Below are 21,214 nucleotides of genomic sequence, written 5' to 3' on the forward strand. Positions count from 1 at the left end.
AGCTTTCCAAAACCAGCTTCTCATAACGGGGCCACGCTCTGGTACTTACTCAATCTTTACAACTCAGTGATATGCTGCCAATATATTTTTGCCAAAGAGACAAAAATATGTTTCTTCTTCCTACTCCCTCAGCCTATGAAAAATCTCAGTTGTGTGCAAAGAGACTCTGTGTGTGTGTGTATTTGGGGGGGGGGGGGGGGGGGGGGGGGGGGGAGGGAATAAGGTTTCTATCAGTTTATTTTCCAGTTGAAAGTCTGCCTTGTAGCCAGGGAAGCAGTGTTTTCACCGTGTATGAATTTGGGTAGAAAAGCCTTACCTTGTGCTGTGCAGAAATGCCAGTGCATGCAGTGGGAATTGGGAGCAAATCCTTTAACTGCTCCGTGTCCCAGGTTCTCCTCTCTAGGATGGAAGCATGATGACTTACAAATAATTTGGGGATTTATGCATCAAAGAGCCCTATATTAGCAAAATTGCCTAATAATGGATGTAATAATGGATGACGAAGAGAGGCATAATCCTTCTAAGGTGGGGAGCTCTCTGTTTAAAAAGTGCTTCCATCTCCCCAAGGGCCAGAGAGACTCCAGGTATTTAACATGTTAACTTAAGTTATCTTTTAATTAAGCAAGAGTCTCCCACACAGCCATAGTTTGGGATTCTAGCTATGCTCTCTGAATGGTTTGGGTACTTTAAAAGCACCTGGTACAACAAGGAGGGATTGGAGGCTTTTTCTAAGCTTCACAGCAACTTTTCAAACTCCATGCTCCAGAAAGGTGTATTTCTTTTTCCTCCTTCCCCTCCCTTTTCCCCCAGACCTCGCATGACTTCAAGGCATCAAATGTTAATGAAAGTTTGCCAGGCTTCAAGGGCTGTGAAATGGAAGTTAAAAATCCTGCACCATAGGATGGCTCTAAAAATACTCAGTCGTGTCGAGATATCAACTGGCTCCAGCAGCTCTCCTGCACACAGCGCTGCCGATGCATCAGGGCTTTCTCTCCTAAATAAGCTCTTGAGAAAGTTTGCCTAGTGACTATAGATCACTCACGCTCCATAGACTGGATTCACCGGGTTATGTGCCAGCAAATACCTACTGGAGAGTGAGGATCTGCTCTGTCATTTAACTCTAACGGTGCTGCAAGGGAAGCGCCAGCGTCTGAGGGGGATGCACCCATGCGTGCCTGCTCTGCTGTCACTCTGGCCAGAGGACTCATAAATGTGATGTCCATCCTCAGGATGAGCGCAGCCCGAAACACCAGCCCTATGGGTTTGTAAAGCTGAGGCCTGATGCCAGCCCGCTCACTGTTAGGGTCCAACTCCTGAGCTCCGCTCTTTGGTGTCATTCCTTATCCAGGGTGCTGGGGTTTGTAGGCTGAGGTTCTACTTTTTAGGCATGACAACACCTAAACCCCTCTGCAGATCTGCTCCTACTGCTCTCGAGTAGGAGAGCCGTACCCTCATGAGATGTCAGTGCTTTTCTGCAGCAGCTCCACATGCCTCAGGTGATCTTAGCTGATGTGTCCTGCTAACCAGCGAATACTCGCTATGCCAGGTGTGCCTTCATTGGCTTCTGAGGGGCTCCAGCAGAGATATTGCCATCCCCATGTGCTTTAAAGGTGTTTTTTGTTGGATTTTTTTGTTTTGTTTTCTAACAGGGCTCTCATGAGTGGGAACCCAGGAGCCGCTTTTCTCGCACCACGGACTCCTTTTTCTTCTCCGAGAAGTGCAGCGTACTTTCTCCCCGTGAAGCAAATGAGGAGCCTGAACACAATGATTTGGATCGTGACTTTGAGCACAATCTTGAATACGGTGTCTAACCCGTTCCCATCACAGGAGAAGCCAGGGGAGGCTGTGACTCAGCTGTGCCTCTGAGTCACGCAGCACGATGCTCCCCTGCTCTCGGGGGACAGCACTTTGCCTTTAGCCTCTGTCGGCAACAAACTACGGCTCTGCCTCGTTGGCTCAGACCTTAGTGAGATGTCTGGACCCCAAACTCTGGCTGTTCCCCGCTGACACCACGAGCGTTGTCCCCAGCCCGCAGCGCCAGACCCAAGCCGGGTATTTGGTTCAGGTGTGAAACCTGAAAGTTTTGTGTTCCCAGGCATGGGCAGGCTGCCTGGTCCCACTCCAGCCCTGTGTAAGTACATGGCGAGTCAGGCTCAAGTTGCTATTTTTGAGCAAGTCACTAGAAATAATTCATGTACCTGCAAGTTAAAATTCTGCTTAAAAATCACCCTCTGCCTCAGAAGCTTAAAACCTGGGGGATCTACGGCAGCAGCTATCAAATTTCATTTTACCAGGTTGTTTCCAGCTGTTATGGTAAGCTTAGGTCCTCATCCTGCATTTCTTCACTTTAAGGCTCTTTTCTCATGCAAATATCTCCCATTCTAGTGCTGGCAGGACCAGCTGCACATGGAAGTGTTGTGAAGAATCTGCCCCTTTAATTGGACTAGATAAAGTCTTGCACCAAACACTGAGACGCATGATATTTCTTTAGTGAAAGTTCAAGTATTGAACCTTTTTCTTTTAAGGATTTCAAAATAAATTTCTGAGTATTGAATTAATTTATTTGACAGTATGAACCAAGGTTTTGGAAAGCTGGAAGGTGCAGGTTTGTGGGTGTTTACTGTGTGAGCAGCAGCGCAAAAGGAAAATGCTTTTTCATCCATATGAGCTTCTGTAAATTGTATTCTGTTCTTAGGAGAGTAAACATGATGTAAAAAAAAAAAAAAAATCTAATAATTTAAACCTTCCAGGAAAAGAGGCAGGAGCGATGGGAACCTCTGAAATGATAAATGTATGAATTTATTCTACTGTCACTGTGGGGTTTTAAATTAGTTTTATTTTTCTTTTATTTCTTGTTGTTGACAAGTGGGTTGCATTGCTATACAGCTACAATGTTTACAGATAAGAAAATCTTGAAGGTCAAAAATTCAGTTCTTAGTTATTCTTGTGTAAGGTAATCTTGTGTTGGTGACAATGCAGAGTGATCTCATGTCGCCATGGGTACCTGAATCATGCCTGTGTAACAGCAACGTTCTCTATTCCTATCCCCTCCCCTTAAGTTCTTACATAGAAAAAAAGATATCTACAAGAAAATCTTCATGCATGATGCAAATGATGGACCGGAGGAAACGCTTTAAGAAAGCGCACTGTGCCAGCGGTCTTTCATACCGTGCCCATGCACAGCTGGGGTGATGAATTAGTTTGTACTGGACTGTGACCAGTAAGAATTTTGCCACGAATGCTCCAAAACACAGACTGAGTCCAACGTGTTATTAGTGGTCATTATAATGCCTACGTGTAGACATCGAAACTGCCAAAGTTCAGGTGGGTAACTGTCCCCATGGCAGCCTTGACCAGGGGGATGTGCAGCAAACTCAGCTGCAGCTGTAACTTGTGTTAGACCAGCACAAGGAAACTGGAAAATTGCTGAAATCCAGATTATGGGAGAGAAGCGAGACCAGCACCAGCCTACAGCAGGTCACAGCAGGGACATGGCTGGGAAGCACAGAAGTGTGGTGAAATGAAGGTGGGGAAAAAAAAAAAAGAGATAACTTTAATTACACCTTCCTATGTTTCTGCAGGTTCAGTACGGTGCTCTAATACCTGCTGGAGGTAGCTTCTCTTGACAGTTTTTAACATCCAAAGGAAAGAAAAGAAAATGAAGAGGAAGCAAAGTGCACAGGCCTTGATCATGACAGGGCTACAGATCTTTGAATGTTAGCTTTTCTCCCTGCTACAGCATGAAAGTTTTTGGTCTCTGCTAAATCGTGCTTTGAGGCAATGTGGATGGATCATGTACATGAAAGACCAGAAGCAATAGTTTCTAGAGGCTGACGGCATGGTTGTGGATCAAGACTTCTGCCTTTTTCTTTATCAATGGGAGGACTGAAGTCTAAATTTGGGTCTTTGTGCTGAAAGTCTTTATGCAATCTTATTTTAAGGGGAAAAAACCCCACACAACAACAACAACAAAGAGTACTCTCCAGGAAGGGGGATCAAGCAGTGCAAGCTGAACATTTTTCTTGATAGCAGGATTTCCTTCTTACTAAAACATTTCTGACTCCAGTAGTATGCAGCAGCCAGGTAAACCAGAAACCTCAGCTGGAAGGTTTGGATGTGCAGTTTCTGGCAATGGGACGATATAGTGGAAATCAGATAAACAAGCTTGTACATACTGCCTTGCTGTGATTAGGACTGTCCTTGCATTTCACTCTTGTACAATCATTTTTCAGAATAAGAGCCTTTCTTTTACACGGTCAGGGGGCTTAATTCAACCCTGGAATAAATGGGCAGCTAACAATGGGCCAAACTCAGCTTGGATGTTGCTCTGGTTAATTAAGAAGAGTAGCATCAGGGCTAAATTTGGCAGGGAGCGTTTAAGTGACTGCCTTCAGAGACAGGGAAGAAAAACCCTTGCTAAGCTCACTGCATCCAGCTCTTCAAATGCAAATTAACCTGTCAACATCTGCATGCAGCCACACAGGACAGCTGCAAAAAGCAGCTCCCAGAAGAAGGGTTGCAAATGTTTAGTTCCAAACAGCTATTTTCTAAAATAATTTCTAGTAAATAAGAATACATTTAAAGTGGTAAACTGAGCATCTGCTACATGAAACGAATGGAGGACAGCATGTGAAAAGAAACATATGTCAACATATGCACTTCAGATGCATTGACTACTTGCCTCCAAAACAGAGCAAATTTAAACATATTTGCAGCAAACACTAAGAAAAAATTGCCTCTGCAACCCAAAGAAGAACCTCAAATAACGGCACGATTTAAGCTTGGCCATACCTTGCCTTTCCCTTGGTGAAAGAGAGCAGTTCATTGTACTTCGGCTGCTGCCTGGCTTCTTTTACTGAGGCACACGTCGGGAATGCCAAGCCCAGACAGCTTTTGTTTGGAGCAAACAATGTCCCTTTACCAGTACATTTAAAAACCAAGCAAACCAAGTCACTGCTGGAGCCAAATCGTACCAGATTCAGTTCATAAGAGGGAAGATACGAAAATACCCCTGTGCTTTTTATGAAGTATCTTATATGCCAGCAGAAGACAGGGTGACATCCTTACTCGGACTGATTCAGCAATGTGTACAGCAGGAACTGAGCTCCGTCGCTGGAAGGGGATTGCTTGTGACTCAATCTCTTTCCTCAATACACTGCAACTCAGGGAAATGGCATTTCAGTATTTTGTCGAGCCCATTATCCTCAGACAAAATCTCTACTGACTTAACTGAAGCTCTTACTTACAAAACAAGTACAGGATACGGCTCCTTCAGCAGGCGAGAGAAGGAGACGCTGGATTTCAGCTCTAAAGGGTGCAACTCTTCTTTGCAAAGCAGCGTGCAGGAATATTTCGCTCTTGCTTTCAGTATAACAGGGCATAGGACAAGCTCTGATGTCTCTGTTTTTTGTCAGGGGAACAGTCTCCCTACCAAACCCGGGATGCATGTGCTGTGTGTCAATCTGCCGAGGCTTCGCTAAGCTTTTGGTTATGTGGCCGTGATCTCATGGTGCAGCCATCTCCTACGGTCCCCTTGGAGAGAGGGAAACCAGAATGGAAACAAGCCATGAGCAGCTTCTGCAGAAATCATTTTGCGATGATAATGTGGTATAATTAAACAAGACTCATAAATCCCACCGTTATAAAAACCCATGGCTTGTGCCAACACTTTTACTCACCAGCCTGAATCAGGGCTGAGGAAATAGTAAAGAACTTTGACTCAGTCAACAGCGTCAGGCTTTGTCCTATTCACCTCAGCGTACCGTAGCATCTTACTAACACAAAGTGAGATGGCGAAAGAGAAAAGCCTCTGGAAAAGCCAGAAACCTGCCAGACACAACTGTGGTTCCCAGGGAGAACCTCAGAAAGGAGATATCCTTTCCTGGCCCTTCACAGCACCTTCCCCTCTTTGCTCGGGTTTGCTTCAATATTTCCGCCCCCCCCCCCCCCGATCCTGGGAACTACGATTACAGAAACGAAGAGCTTCCATTGTAACAGCAGTGAACTGACATGGCCCAGCAGCGGAGCCGGGGTTTTAATCCCCTTGGCTTGCAGAGCAGCACAGTGTGCTATTGAGTGCGTGTCCACCATGGCAACAGCAGTGGTGCTCCAAGAATTTGATTTCCACAGTGCCCCTGGGCCTTGCCTTGACATCTTCATTGTTCCACAGCGAAATAAATAAATAAAAATCCAAGGGTAGCATAAAAGCAGTGCAAAATATGGAATGCTATACAACAGGGTTACCCAATGGTTAATTTAAAAAGGAACATATCATTAAAAACGTATGAAGGTGGCTACATACTGATGCTGTATAAATATTTAAAGGGATGCCTCTCGTAAGGGCAGCGTTCCAAGCTACACCTAAAATAACGTGTGCAAAGGAAAATTAAAAGAATATTTCACCATTCGGACTTGTTTAATCTGCCTTCGAAAGGCTTCTTCAGCCCAGCTACTGAACATTAGTATGGGAAAGGATATCAGACAAAACTCATTTTTGGTGTAATTCTACCAAAGTCAGCAGAGTTAAACTGAAGATGATTTTTCTGGCCTTTTAAATAGAGTGTAATTTTCTCCATGGGTAGTTATTAAACGCTGTTGAGAGAGATTGCTGCTGCTGTTGGAAAGGCTTTCTGGAGAGGTCACTCTGTCCCACGTGAATAGCACCAGTGAAAAACCAGAAGGTTTGTAGTTTTTACAACTTGAAGAGTCCCTGGGGGCTGTAACCACACCACACATCACTGCCTGACCCAAAGCTAAGAGCATACATCTATTCTGAGTTGAGATATCCTGGCTTGACATCCACGCCTACGTTACAAGAATTCTGCCTGTAGAAATTGCTTAAAATATTGGAGGGGGCATTGCAAAAGATATCCATGTGGACATTTGGTTCCTTCTCCGTCAGAGAGGACAGATTCCTTAATTACACTTTCAGAGGCTCAACTGCTCGATGTTGACATTTTGGGGCTGGTTAGGGTTCGTATCCCTTTCACCAGCTGTCCTAAGCCCTGGTTGAGAAGAGCATTCCCTAGCCACCTTATTTTGGACTCTCATTCCTGTAGCCTTGTCTGCACATAGACCAATTTGAAGGGTGCAAAAATGTCCAGCTGAGCATCTACTGCATGTCCTCATGACAGACCGCTGCAGGCTGAATAAGTCCTAGACTAAAAGGTTCCTATTTTTTTCTGGCATTGGCAAGATTAGTGTCTGGGAAAGGCACCATTGCTGTCAGCAGCTCTCAAGAGGCACCTCAAGGATCTGGATCTCAGGTGGATGGCATTGCCCCTTTCGTGGAGCACTGAGCCAGGTACCCAAATTGCATAGATGGGCAGGAGGCAAGATGTAGCGGAGCATTAACCCTGCTGCAAGTTGACACAAGCAGGTGCCCACCCAGCACACACATTTCCAGAATGGCTCTTTCAAGGCACTTGAAGTGGATTTTCTTCCTGCCTGCCTACAAAGGGAGCTCGGCTGCCTAGCCAAGGACCCTGCCCTGTCTTCCAGAAAGCAGAAGCTCAATTCTGAGGCAATGCAGCACCAAACTTTGTCTGGATCATGCATAAGTCAAGATAAATCTTGGCTTAAATGGGGGCCAAACCCAGAGAATTATTTAACCATTTTACAAAAAGCCGAACTAGCGAGACTCCTGGGATGAAAATGGGAACACATGAGACCTTATAATTTATAGATGTATTAACTTCCCACTGGTGAAATTAAAATGCAAAATAGCGTCTCTAAACAAAATTGTGAAGCTCTGTCCCTTGAGATAGTTAAAAATTAAATGGGCAAAGCCTGTACCAGAGGATCTATTCTCACCCTTATAGGACTTTGGGCTGGATTGTAGGTATTTTCTCTCTCTCACAGCTACAATGCTGAGCTCCAAGAAAGGATTTGTCTGTGCAATACAGTGAAGCTCAGCAATAATTACCCATTGTGCTATGTGATGAGCCATCCTTTTGGTTCTTCAGCAACCCGTGCACCTGGACTTTAACTAAAACCAAATAATATGCACAGAAAACATTTTTATGTAAGAGGAGGTGAACATCACTAAAAATCAGAGAGCCTTTGTATGGCATGCCAAACTGCTGAAGCGAAAAAATGTCTTCAGTGAAAGGGCTCAGATGTGAGCATGTTTCAGCGCACAGCTCCAGGAAAAACTCTGATAATAAATGTGAGCTTGTTATCGTTGCTTTTCAGTGGGAAGTAAAGCCGGAAGCAGGGTCGTGCTGGCTAATTGAAGCTTACATTTTCATTCAAGCACTGCATTTTAATTATAAACTGGTGACACAAGTGTCACTTAGTTCTTATCCTGTTTTAAGTGTGCATACATATAAGAAATATTTTCAGTTATTAATTTATTCTTGTGATCATATTCATTATCCTACATTATGTCTACCAAGCACGTGTCTAATGACATGTTTGATACGTGCTAATTCTTATGCCTCTTTTAATACGGGGCTTACACAGACATTTTAGGCTGAACACGGTGCCAGTTGGCCACCAAAACAGGTGCACATTAATGCTATCAAATCAGCATTAAGAACTGTGTACCCATATTCTGGCCAGCTGCAACCACTTGCAGCCAGTCACGCCAGGAAAAGGGATAACCTGTGGGAGTAGCTGCACCCAGCTCTGACGCCTGGAGATGCCAACGGCGAGGTCCTGGCTGCCCGGCTCTGGCCCTGATCCTGAACCACTTGCCCTTCGTCCAGCTTCTGCGTGTGAGCGCTCCTCTGATCCTGCAGAGTCGAGCGTGTTGGCTCTTTGCTTGGCCAAAGCCCTGGATAAGACTTAGAATTCAGGTGGAAAATATCTGGCCTGTTTTTTCCTTCTCTATGGGGTTTTGCTGCTGTGCCCAAAGGCTGTCTCCAGCTAGAACGCTGCCATTTATGTAGAGAAATTAAAAAAAATAGAGGAAAAAGGTCACTGGGAATTGGCTACCAAGAGATACAAAAAGTCAGTCATTGAAAATCAGACCGGGAGTCCAAGTAAAAACAAGGAGAATATCCCTAGAAAGCAAGTTATGAGGGTAAACCTCTTTCAAACACATCTGATGGAATGGGATAGCTATTTTCCTTCTTTCTTAATTTGCTACCAAACTATAAAGAGGATTCTATTTTAATAAGTACTACCATAGTGGGACATTGCAAATGAATTGTTCGAACGGCTATAATTAGTGATTATGAATATAGTGATACTGTGAATACAGCCCTAGCATTATTCCTAAATACTACGTGTTTTATTTCAGGTCTTGCGTCTTTAAGGATCCCAAAGCATCTCCAAAACCATCTGCATTTGCCACTGCTAAAGGTAAGGACAAGAGTACAGCAAAACATGCAGGGCAAAGGAGAAACGCCTACCGACGTCTGAAGCAAACCTTCAGTCTACTGAGGAGAACCACAGGACGTTTAATCTCATGATTAGCAGATAGTGGCATAGTCTTGGATAAATATTTTTGGAAACACCTACGTAACTTAAAAAATGAAATTGAAAAAACTGACTCCCAATGCAATGTAAGCTTCAAAGGCAAAGCTTCACTGGAAATACGGTTACAGTTCGTAAGCTACGGTCTTTGAAAAGACTACTCATCATCCCGGAGCATCTTTTGTCGACAGACAAAAATGTGTTTTCGCAGTGGGCAGAGCTGGGGGGACGTGGACCAGCTCTGATCCAAACGCAGCGTGGGCAGATCCAAGCAGCGCGAAGCCTGAGCCAAGAAACTCAGCCTCTTGCCAGGTTTATTGGCTTGGGTTCAGTGCATGCATAAATGTAAGAGGGGCTTTTGGACTGGGGCCGTCTGCATCCTACCGGTCTGTCTGGAAGAGGTTGGTCTGTCTGCAAAGAGCACGCTGGTGAACCCAAAATTGCTGTAATGGCAAATAACTGATGCTCTGTTGCCTGCCGGCAGGAGGATAAAGATAAGCACCCAACTGCTTGGGGTTAGCAATTCTAGCTTTAAGAAGCTATTTCCAAACTGTTACTTAGCTCCCTGATTTATTAATTGATATTTTATCATGTCTAGGATAGCTCTGCTTGGTACTGATGTTTTCCGGTAATTCCCCTAATAAAACCCAATTGAAATTGTTAATATTGTTGCCGAGCTTGAACTATACGGAATAAACCGCTGTCAGCCTGGTGTATGTCAGGTGGCGGAGTGGAACAAGGGGGTGTTAAATTTGGGAGGAAATAGATGAAGAGTCTGGGGCTCTCCCCACTGCAATCTGCACTGGAAACCAAGTTCCTCAAGTTTTGGTGGTTCACAATTGCCAACAAAGAACCTACCCACCATCAGCAGAGGCATATCTAGAGAATAACAATCTGTTTTGGGCTATTTACTCCACTGGCTCAAGTAACAGAGTTCAGAGTTCAGGCTTCCACCCTGTTCATGATCCATGTGGATAAAAACGTGATGTGACATAATGCAACTTGCTGTTTCATCAGCCTGCTAAAAACAAACAAAGAAACCAACTCTAGCCAATTTTGCATTAAAATGTATGCAAGTATGTAAAGGAGCATTGCTTATGTTTACCTGAGTTCAGAAGATCCGCTGGACAAAGATGATTAAAGCCCACTATTGCCATTAGTGAGTCATATACAAAGGAATATTACTAACTTTCGTATATAGCTACCTTTGAAAACTCAGTCTAAATAGTCTCAAGGTCTTCCAGCGTTAAGAGTTTCCTATTTCATTTGCTTGCGGGCAGCTGAATGCTGGGGGCTGAGCTTTAAAAAAACCCCAACAGCATGGCAATTCTTACAACAAAATTATCCAGTGTCTCACTAATAGCCGTCACTGATACTCAGTGAGCCATGAGATAGGTATGCACAGCTCTAAGATAGGTATAAGCAATAAGTTGTATTTTAGATTTGATTATATTTAGGCAACGTACCTCTGGCAAGATCCTATTTCAAGTCATAATTGCAACATGTCATGGTTCCTTTTTAATGCCTTGCAGCAACAATAGATAAACTGTGCCTCTGGGATGCAAGTAAGACACAATAACAATCCTAACATTATTGAATGCTATATATTTGGACAGGAGAAAAAATTCAGTCATCCATATTCTACACAAAATTGCATTATTTAAAATGAATAAATGGGAGAAAACTGATCTAAAACCTCCAGTAGAGAATTGGCAGTGACTTAAAAATGGTTATTAACTAAATCTGAAAAAAAACCTGGCAGCTAAACAAGGGTGGTAATTCCTCACTGAACTGGGTACCTCTCCCACTCGAACAGGGGATGCTTGTTGCTTCTGAGTATCTTTGAAATATTTGGCATTATCGAGCTAGCAGGACTGGCTAAGTGGGAAGGATTCAAAGGGCGTAACTAAGTGGCACAATTCCAAAACAGCAATTAAAAGGTGGAATGCTTGAAAAAGAACAATAAAAGAGGTTAATTTGTATCGTCAGGGCCTGGCAATCTGCACAGGAAATACTGTAATTCCATAATGCGCTCTTCCTTCATCTGTCTCTCAATATCATGACCGCATGTTTACAATCTGGCATTCCTTCACATACAACATTTGACAAAAAAATGACTCAGTTCTATTGAAGAAGAACTTGCAGTGCTGTTTGTAAAGTAAGCAGGAGCCTGGATAAACACATGGGAAACAAAGTAAAACAGGTAGAGAAAAGAGAACCCAAACCTCATACCTTTTGACAAGTACATGATGATACATTTTTCATTGGCAGGATGGCACAGGGATGCTCGAGAGTTGAGAAGAGAAATCAAAAATCCTAAATTTCTACCGGGGGCAGTATCTACCAGTTTCCTAAAGAAAGACTCTCTCACCGTCATTGAAAAGCTAATTTAGAAGGTACCTTTTTAGCAGAAGGAAAGTTATAACATTTCAGCAAGGAAAGGCAAAAAAAGAAAGAGAACAAAGATGTTAAGACAACAGGATGCCACAAGAAGGAGGAGAAAGAGGGGCTGGACTATCTGCCAGGCTAAATCAAGAACTGCTTCAATGCTTTCACTGCATTTGACACACACATGCAACAACTGGCAAAAATGCCCCCAGATTTGAAGGGAAATCTAGCTAAAGTCTGTCTAGGCTGGGCTATCCATCCTGCAGGCAGCTCGCCCTGAGGCTTGCTATTTTGAGATATTAGAGAGGCCACTTACCATTAATATTATAATAAATCCCTATATAGCGAAAGTCACCATCTCAAATGTTGCTGTGGTCCCCAGCACCTCTGTGTGTCCCTCAAAATAGCCAAAACAACCACTCTGAAAGAAAAAACATGAGCCAAAGACCAGGAAAGAGCTACCTCCCACTGTAAAATTTTGAAGGCAAAATGAACTGATGTACTTCGGGAGTGGAGACAAATAACCAAAGAAAACAACTATCTGGGAATAGAAGAGAGAGGATGAAATATATTGTAATTTAACTGATCAAAATATGCTGAAGAAGTGAGAGACTTCAGGACAAGGCAGAAAATAGCGAGAAGCCCTGCACAGCACTGGAGCTGTCTATTGAAAACATCCTTTTGTTCTGAAGTCATAAATGTGTATCAGCCTCTCAAGACATATGGGCAGTTGTGCATTTATCCTGTTTATTTTACTACTCCTGTGCATCCTGCCTTGCCATCTGTTGGTAAGAATTTGGATGCCGAACCATAAGTCTGCGACATAATAAATACCAGTAAACAGAAATCTAAAATGAAGATAAGCACAAAGTAATGTTTGGAAGCAGGACCAGTTTTTCAGTTCCATCGTAAGATTTATTTCCCGAGATGAGTCTTGGCTCGGAAAAGAAGGACCAGCAGGAAAAGGTCCAGTTGAAGGGACAGATCTATGATCCCTTCTCTTATATTGGCTTCATATTGGCATAATTCCACCGCCTTCCTAGAAAGCAGTTAAATTTACGTAGGTGGAGAATCAGACGTAATCCTGTCCCTCAAGGAAGACATGCTTAAACACAAAATACTGCATGTATAAAACATAAGTTGCAAGCAAAATGCTTCAAACCCAGTTAAAGTAGTGTTCATGCACTTTCTCTGAGCTGGGCAGCCCTATCGCCGTGTCCCAGTTTCTCCACATCTTCTTTTTCCCTTTATTGTTAGTATGAGAGGAAAGTGGGTGGGAAGGGAGAACAGTTATCCCTCCTAGTCAGGGGCAGGAAGGTAAAGTAACTGGCCGCAAATCAGGCATGAAACCTAGCAAAGCCCAGACCCACAAGCCCGTCCATCCTCCTCTTCCCTCTCCATTTCCAGTTTGGGGATGCAGAAATCACTGCTCAGCTCTGGCACTCAAACCACACAGACACCAAGTAAATATCTGGGTGCTGAGAGGTATTAATAACAGACTTCAAACTGCACTCAGTACCTACGTACTCCTACCTCCTCAAAAGAATTAAAAATGAGATGAAAGCACTAGCCTCCCCTCCCAATATTTTTTCTTTTCTTCTCTGGTTCTGTAAAGATACACAAGGCTACAAAATGGAGATGTCAGATATACTCTCCTTTTTCCCCAGCTTTTTAAGAAGGTTCATGTGTTTTGTGCCTGGCAAGACTCTGACCAAAGCTACAGGTAGGACAGCACCACCTGGGCAGAAGTAACACAGAGTGACCCAGCGGATGGGACAGGAGAGACCAGAGAAATAATTACTGTCTTGAAATTGTACAGGAACAAAAAACTACATTGTCATATTTGCCTCTTTTACCAGTTTACACCGGTAACGGTTAGTAGAGGGGCCAGAAGGCAGGGCAAGCCCTGATGAGGTGCAACAGCTACAAGTTCCTGCCAATAGGTAAAAGAGTAATAAAAGCCCATGGCAGAATCAGAGAATCATAGAATGGTTTGGGTTGGAAGGGACCTGAAAGATCATCTCGTTCCAACCCCCCTGCCATGGGCAGGGACACCTTCCACTACACCAGGTTGCTCCAAGCCCCATCCAACCTGGCCTGGAAGGTTGCACGTCAGTTAAAGATACCGGCTGGTGGAAGAAGCCCGAAGACTACATTACATTACATTGCAAAGGTCTCCCCACGAACCCCAAAATGGCTTACTATGGCTCTGACAGATACTACCACAAATGCCATCTGTCAACCACCTACAATGTGCAGTATAATTATAAGCAGAATAGAAAAGTAACTACAGCGCAACACAGCCACAGGTATCCTATTTGTATAGCCCAATGCCTCCTCGACTCTTCACATAACATTTCTGAAACCTAGTAAGACTAATATTATCCACACTACATCTTGCACAGATGAAGAAGCTTTACAGCTGGACTACAAATGTGCTTTCATTGGTTTACAGCCTTCGGGGAGTATCGCTAATGCACAGAAAGTCTTTGGGTTCTAAGTTTTGCATTGGGATATCTGACATGCTGAGAGCCACAGAGAAAAAACCAAAACCTTCCTGTAGCCTGATAGCTCCCTACTGGCTATATAGTAGATTGAGTTCAAGAAAGCAAATTAATTCATTAAAGCGACATATATTCAGTCAATTAGCTTCAGATCCCTGTTTCATAGAGCGTCTCAGGAAGAATGGATGTTTTGTTACATCAATACGGTCATTTGAGACCCTCTGTTACAAATGTTCAAAGAGGTGCATTTAGGAGATCTGTGCTTTTTTTATTTGGGAAGAGAATAGATAATGCCTTAACCCATCTTCTGGTGACAGTTCCTCCAGCACAAAATTTCTCAGTACTTTAAAATATGTTATACTATGGACAATATTTCAAAGAGATTAAACTCTGCATCCCTAAAGATTGTTCCAAATTCAGAAACTCTCTCTAGCAAATGGAATGCTCTTGAAAAAAATTAACATTAAAAGGCTGTCAAAAATCACTCCATCAATTGCTGGCAAAACTGCACTGCTTCAAACACTGTTGCAAAAATGACGTTGGAGCTCTAAGAACTGCTTTTAAAAGTAATGAGTGCAGCACAGATACTTTTTCAACAGCACGTGTTTTACCAAGGAAACGGAGATGGTATGAGTAGGATGTATGGAAAGAAAGGATGAAAACATGGGGTGAATCACAGCAAAGTCCTTCTCTAATGTGTTTACGTTTGTTTTGAAATATTCATGGATGAAAGTTCACTCTTCGGGACCTATAATGCATGTACAAACTATGTATGAATTGTCCTAGAAGCAGGCTACAGTATACACTGAATAAGCTTTTCAGGGCAGAAACACCCATTTGTGTATTCTCCATTTGCAGCTACTTTCTTTCACAGTGGGAATAAAGGCTCACATGTCTGTAAAGACTGAGAAAATCAGCCACCTCTTAACATGCCTGTGGATATAACCTCCAAGGCAGGTCATGTCTGATATTAAAGTGATACATTTGCTCTTTGACAAATAAAACTTCGGTAACAGCTTTCGAATAGAAAGTCTGCATTGTATTTAGTTTATTACAAACATTGGTGGTGCTAGGACTTCACAGCTTTGCTTTGAGAATACTAAAGAATATTCATTCTTTTTGGATGAGCTGTGAATTTGCAGTATTGATGGATAGCAGCCTTCCTTTATTTGCTTGCCTCAAACATTTGTATAAGCATTTTTATTTTGTTTTCAAGAGTATCCATGGAAGCAGCGCATGCGCGTGCTGCAGCTCCCATGTTTGTGTGCATTCATCCAGGCCAGAAGACTCGCAAATAATTGTGCAAATGTGCGTTTGTGCAAGATTTCAAGTCATAAATGATTTACTCGATCCTTCCTCCCAGTTATAAATGTTCCAACCACCCAGTCAAGAAGGACGCGTGGTTCCACATGAACTAAATAACCAATTGCACCACTTGAAAAGTAAATGGCAAACAGGGAATAATACTAAAAGCAGTAGACACAATGGGTTCTAAGAGATTCATATGCTGAAGTGTTTAATAAAATACTCTTGAATAAATTTAAATTACAAGTACATTACTTGATTTCACATCTTGATGTCACAGAGCCTGCAGAGCTCTCTATTGTGAGCTGTCCTATTAAGTTCGGCACGATTGTTCACCAAGATAAGCAGTTTCAGTGGATAAAGTGGTGTTTTTAAAATCCCTTTTTTTTTTTCTTCCTAGGCAAATATTTTAACAGCAGATCCTCCTTGAGAATAAAACTGTGCAAGGTTTACATAGTTGTGCTGCACATTTACCACAGGAATGGGGGCTGCTGGAAAATGATGGTGGTTTAATCTCTCTGTCTCAGGTTGGCTTGACCACGAAATGATTATTCATAAGACACACAGCATTTGCTGTGTTTGCAAGACTCTGCTCTGCACCATCTTGACAGACACCCAGAGCTTGTGACAACTACCAGAGCTCGAGTGTGGACACGGGACATAAGAGCAGCCACTTGGCATGGGGCTGGTTTGCTCTTATTATTAATTTGTGGGTTGGGGTACAGATCTCAGGTGTGGACGGCTGCACAGGGGCTTCATCAGAAACTTCTTACTCCAGTGACAATTTACCTTTAGCTGACAAAACTGCAGTTACCGTGGATGCTGTGGTCCCAGAAAACCAAAAACCAGCGTTGCCAGGGAGCCCCTGGGCCATTTTACTGCAGAGGCTCAGCCGAATCACATCCACTTCTGCTACATGCACGTTCATACCAAGAATTATTTTAAACAGTTTCCTACCCAATGCAATTACCTTGGATATAAGTTTTAAAAATCCACGCAGAAATACTGCTATTATTTAAAATCCACTCAATGAGCCTCCTACCTCCACCTTTGACAAACATGCTAAAAGAACAAAATTGGGATTAATACAGGCAGGAGTTTGACTGATGTATCATTAATGCTACTTCTTGAGTGACTAAGCTCCATAGTAGTATCGACTCCTAGTACTGAAACATGATTTCATCCCCAAGAAAACTGCAGCTCCAAACAAAGATAATATGCTGGATCCCTAAACCGTATGGCTCCCGTTATCATTACAAAGCTGATTTGTTGTAAAATGTTGTCTTAAAGAAGAAAAACAGGAGAACATTGAGGAACACCTAATAATTTGGTTAGAAGGTTATCCTTTTCCATTCTGTTTCAACAATTTTGTTTGAAATCTTGGAACTGGGGACACTGAACAGGTGATTGTTTAAAATCCAGCATACAGGGTGCTTTATGGATCTAGCTGAGAAACATTTTAATGGAAAATTTCAATTGACCTGAAATTTACTCCGTGAAATGCTTTATTCACGTCAAAAGCAATTTGAGAGGCCGTTTAAGGTATTTTCAGCTTTTGCACATTTGTGTCTTAGATTTGTCTTTTTGAGGTAAGAGTGAAATGGTGCTTAAGACCACTAAAATAAATTAAGTAGGTTTTTGTAAGTATTACTCCAAAACACTAAAAGAGTTTTAAAAATAGGTTTGAAGCCAGACTATTTAATCACATACAAAAATCTAGAACTGAAATTATTTTCTTGCTGTGTGTCTCCTCAGAGTTGCAACTGTTTTGTTGATTTTACTAAAAGACCCATCCACTCCAAAGGAGTGATGCTCTGAAACAATCAAGGGGGTGTTGCTTTAAATCAGCTTCTAGAAACAGTTTTATTATTTTATGAAACAAAGGAACCTTTCCATGTCGAAATCAAAGTCCCATGATATGGTTTAAAACATGAATATTTTAATGTATCTATAGATTTTATCTTACAAAGACAGAACGTACTGAAAATGTAGGAGAGAATGTAGTCTCTGTTCCTCATATCTGTGAACAGATGACAGCTCTCTCAAATTGTCCATTCTTAGCACATATTTGACAACTTTAAAATTTCTAACTTTGTAATTTGATTACGAGCATTTGAATTTTGAGCAGAACAGCTCAGTTGCCGTTGGATAGATGGGTCCCATGAAATGCTTTTTTGTCTCCTAAATTGATGAGGACTCAAGGTTCACTTGCACGCAAGTGCTGGGTGCAATTTTCCCACAGATAGCCTCGCAAATAAAATGTGCTCAGGAAGGCGCTGCCCCAGTGATGCAATGAGACCGGAGATCAGCCAGCATTACCGGGCACTGTTTGCGATGCTGCCCATTTCTCATGACTTCACTGACGACTTTCTTTTTTTTTAATAAGTTCTGACTTAAGCCCAGTTGAAATCAAGGCAAAAATTCCACCAGTTTCAATCAAAGCTGCACTTCATTTCTACGAATGAGATTCCTGGAAGACCATACCGAAATCCTGACTTTGGGAAACTCGGGGATTTCTCCCGGAGACGACAGGCCCCGTCTAGCAGATCAAGCTCAGCAACTTCCGCAAGATGCAAACAAACTTATTTTCCACAGAAAACGGGGACTGAAGACACTAGAATAAGCTCGGCGAAGATCACAAGATTCGGTTCAAGTGGGAGATGCTCAGCCTCTCTCAAGCAAACTCAGGAGCTCTCAGATGCAAGCCCTCATTTGCCAGGTGTCATAAAAGCCCATACCGAGAGTTAGATTTCCTTTAGGAGTCATAAAGCCAAGCACTATTATTACCTGTAAACCTTCACATTTCGGTAATTCTTTCTCTCTTTATTGTCTAAAACCATTTTCTTGTCCTACAGCTATTCTATGTATGCATACTACTACTCGGTAGCAAGTCTGGTATTTTAAGAGAAAAATGATGTTACACCGTAGCGTCAAATTGTTAGCAAAAGGAGAACGTGAGAACAGACGTGAGGATGAGGTGCTTCTACCATGCTACAGCCTTTTCTGAGGAGGAAAAAAACCTCCGAATACAGCTGCTGGGCTCTGAACTAGAGCTGGGCTCGTCTGGGCTGAGCTGTCTGTCAGTTAGAATAAACCAGGAAACCAGGTTTGTAAAGTTCGCATGTGCTAAGTTGTGCTGATGGAACTAGGTGCACTGCAGCCGATATGCCAAGTGCATTACCGTGGGAAGAAGAGACTCCAGCGTACCCCCACCCTCCCTAAGAGCCACGAAGAAGCTCAGCAAAAGTCAACGGCTTCCCTCTCCGCTCTCCCTTCCATCCAGCATCACGGAGGCTCTCTTAGCTGTTCGTGCTGGAGGGAAAGGACCCAGCAGGTGAGGGGGCTCAGAGCCACCGCGGCCCCCGCTGCCAGCGCCTGCCCGCGGCGCGTGGCCCTTTCCTGGGGACGTACTGGTTTCCCACGGTCGGAGCTCGGTGCGCTCGGCTGACAGATGTTGTTTCCCATCTGGGCTTTCCAATCTGCTGTGCCAAATCCTCTAAACACCCATGTGCTTCTTTGTCCCGGCAGTTACCCGCCGCGCCTTCTCTACAACTCCATTTTCGGAGAGGGAACCACATGTTTGGCCTCTGCGGGGAGCGGGGGTGTCCTGCTACCCATCTCAGCCACGAAACCACGTCTGTTTTGATCAGCTAATATCATTCAGCCCGACCCTTGGGCTGTATTAAGTAACCCCGAGTCCACGCTGAAGCACTCGAACGCTACCGACACCACCTTCAACCGGGTTCCCGGTGGCTCTGTCTGAGGGTAGACGGGGAATAACTTGGGTTTCCACCCTCCTGCCCCAGAGCTGTGGCTGAGCCCCAAAGCCCCCCGGGAGTGGGGTGGGTATCCCCAGCCCCGAAGCCCTGCAGCGCTCAAATGCACCCCCAAAAACAGCCCCAAACCCCGCCAGGACCCTCCCCAAAACCCTGAAGCCCTGGGGGAAGAGGGCGGTGAAGGGGGGTGTCCACGGAGCGAGGTCACCCCCTCGGGCAGAACTCCCCCGGGGCCGAGCTCCCCGCATCCCACCGCCCCGTTCCCATGGCAATCTCGGAGATGCCGGTTGCCACGGTAACGCCATCCTCCTCCTCCTCCTCCTCCTCCTCCTCGGGCCGTGTCCGAGGCAGCGGCTCCGGTCCCTCCCGGGCTCTACCCGGTGGCTCCGGGAGCGCAGCCCGGTGTGTCCCCGTCCCCGTCCCCCCCGGGGGAAGTTGCTTCCCCCTCCGCTTCTCGGCGTCCCCCTTCCCGGTACCTTCGAGGCAGCAAATCCTCCAAAGCCCCGAATGGGTGAGATCTCCCCTCGCCTTCCTCGGCGGCCCCTGCGTTTCGTCCGCCGTGATGTTGGTCCCGTTGCAGATGTGAGCGCTGGAGTAAAGCCAGTAGTCGGTCCCGATGGCGATGGCCATGAGGCTGAAGGCGGCGAAAGCCCCTACCGTAGTCAGAAGCATTTGGACGCCACGGTCACACCACACCATGGTGCTTCATAGTCCCCCGCAACGGGAGCGGGGGGCCGCACGACACCGCCCGGCAGCCGCCGCCGCCGCCGCCCGCGGGAGGGAGCCCAGTCACGGAGAGGGGGGGAGGGGGGGGCGGAGGCGGCGGCGGGAACGGGGAAGGGGCGGCGGCGGGAAGGTGGGGGGGGGGGGGGGGGGGCGGGCGAGCCGTTCGCCGCCGCCGCCACCGCGGGGCCGGGCTCCACCGCCAGCCGCGCCCCCGCCGCACCGGGGAGGGAGGGGCTGGACGGCCGCGGACCCCCCCCGCCATGTTCTGCGATGGGGAGGGAGGGGACACACACACACACAGGGCTCCCCCCCCCCCCCCGACGTGGTGCTGCCCGTCCTCCGGGTGAAAGCCCCCGGCCCACAGCGTGTCCCCCTCCCCGTGGGGCTGGAGCATCGGTTTGTTCGTGGGGTGTGGGGTGAAGGGGTGAGGGGGTGGGTGGGAGTGCGGCCTTGGAGGTCGCAGATGGACAAAGGCCGGTTAAAATCCACCTGGAGCTCGGGGAGGCGTTGGCCGCCCCTCAGGTGCGAAGCTCCGTCGCCTTCGTTGCTTGGGGTTGGGTCGCGCACGCGGCCCTTTGTGCCGCCCTGGGGATCGCGGGAGAAACGGTGTCAAACGCGGTGGGGACGGTGTCAAACGCGGTGGCGACGAAGCGTCGCGGTCCCAACGAGGGTGCCCACATCGTCAGGGAGCTACTGCAAAAGCGGGGGTTTGGCCATGGTGTCCTCCTGCAGCCTCCCTCCGCCACCAGTTACGCAAGGAGGTTGTAGGCAAGTATTTGGGTTGCTGGTTTGCTCCCGTTTGGAAGGGGATGGAGAGAATCCAGCACCCGCAAATATTTTCCTTTGGAAAACCAAGGGGAGAAATAGCTACGCCGTTTTTTTTTTTATCGTGTTATCCTGCCTTCCAGCCCTGACTCTCATCGCCGCGAGTTGACAAGTGGGTCCTGCCTCCACCTCACCCAAGTGACAAGCCAGATGAATGGGAAGCCTTCCTGATCAGCTAATGCGTTTGTGTGGAGGGAACGTGGCAGCACACCAGTTTTATGTATATGAATTAGGGAGTGGGAGGACAAGAGCTACAAACCTCGAGAAATA

General features: G+C 45.2%; 1 protein-coding gene across 1 annotated transcript in view; it reads right to left on the minus strand.

Moving 5' to 3' along the window:
- CACNG4 (calcium voltage-gated channel auxiliary subunit gamma 4) overlaps nt 1–20,203 on the minus strand; it is a 44,260-nt gene extending 24,057 nt beyond the window's left edge. Inside the window, exon 1 of the mRNA XM_049811666.1 lies at nt 19,870–20,203. Within this exon, the coding sequence (XP_049667623.1) occupies nt 19,870–20,092 (223 nt within the window). The 5' untranslated portion in view covers nt 20,093–20,203. The remainder of the gene's footprint in view (nt 1–19,869) is intronic.
- Between the last annotated feature and the right edge of the window lie 1,011 nt (nt 20,204–21,214).

Source organism: Accipiter gentilis, chromosome 10, assembly GCF_929443795.1.
Source record: "Accipiter gentilis chromosome 10, bAccGen1.1, whole genome shotgun sequence".
In the NCBI taxonomy this organism is placed as follows: domain Eukaryota; kingdom Metazoa; phylum Chordata; class Aves; order Accipitriformes; family Accipitridae; genus Astur; species Astur gentilis.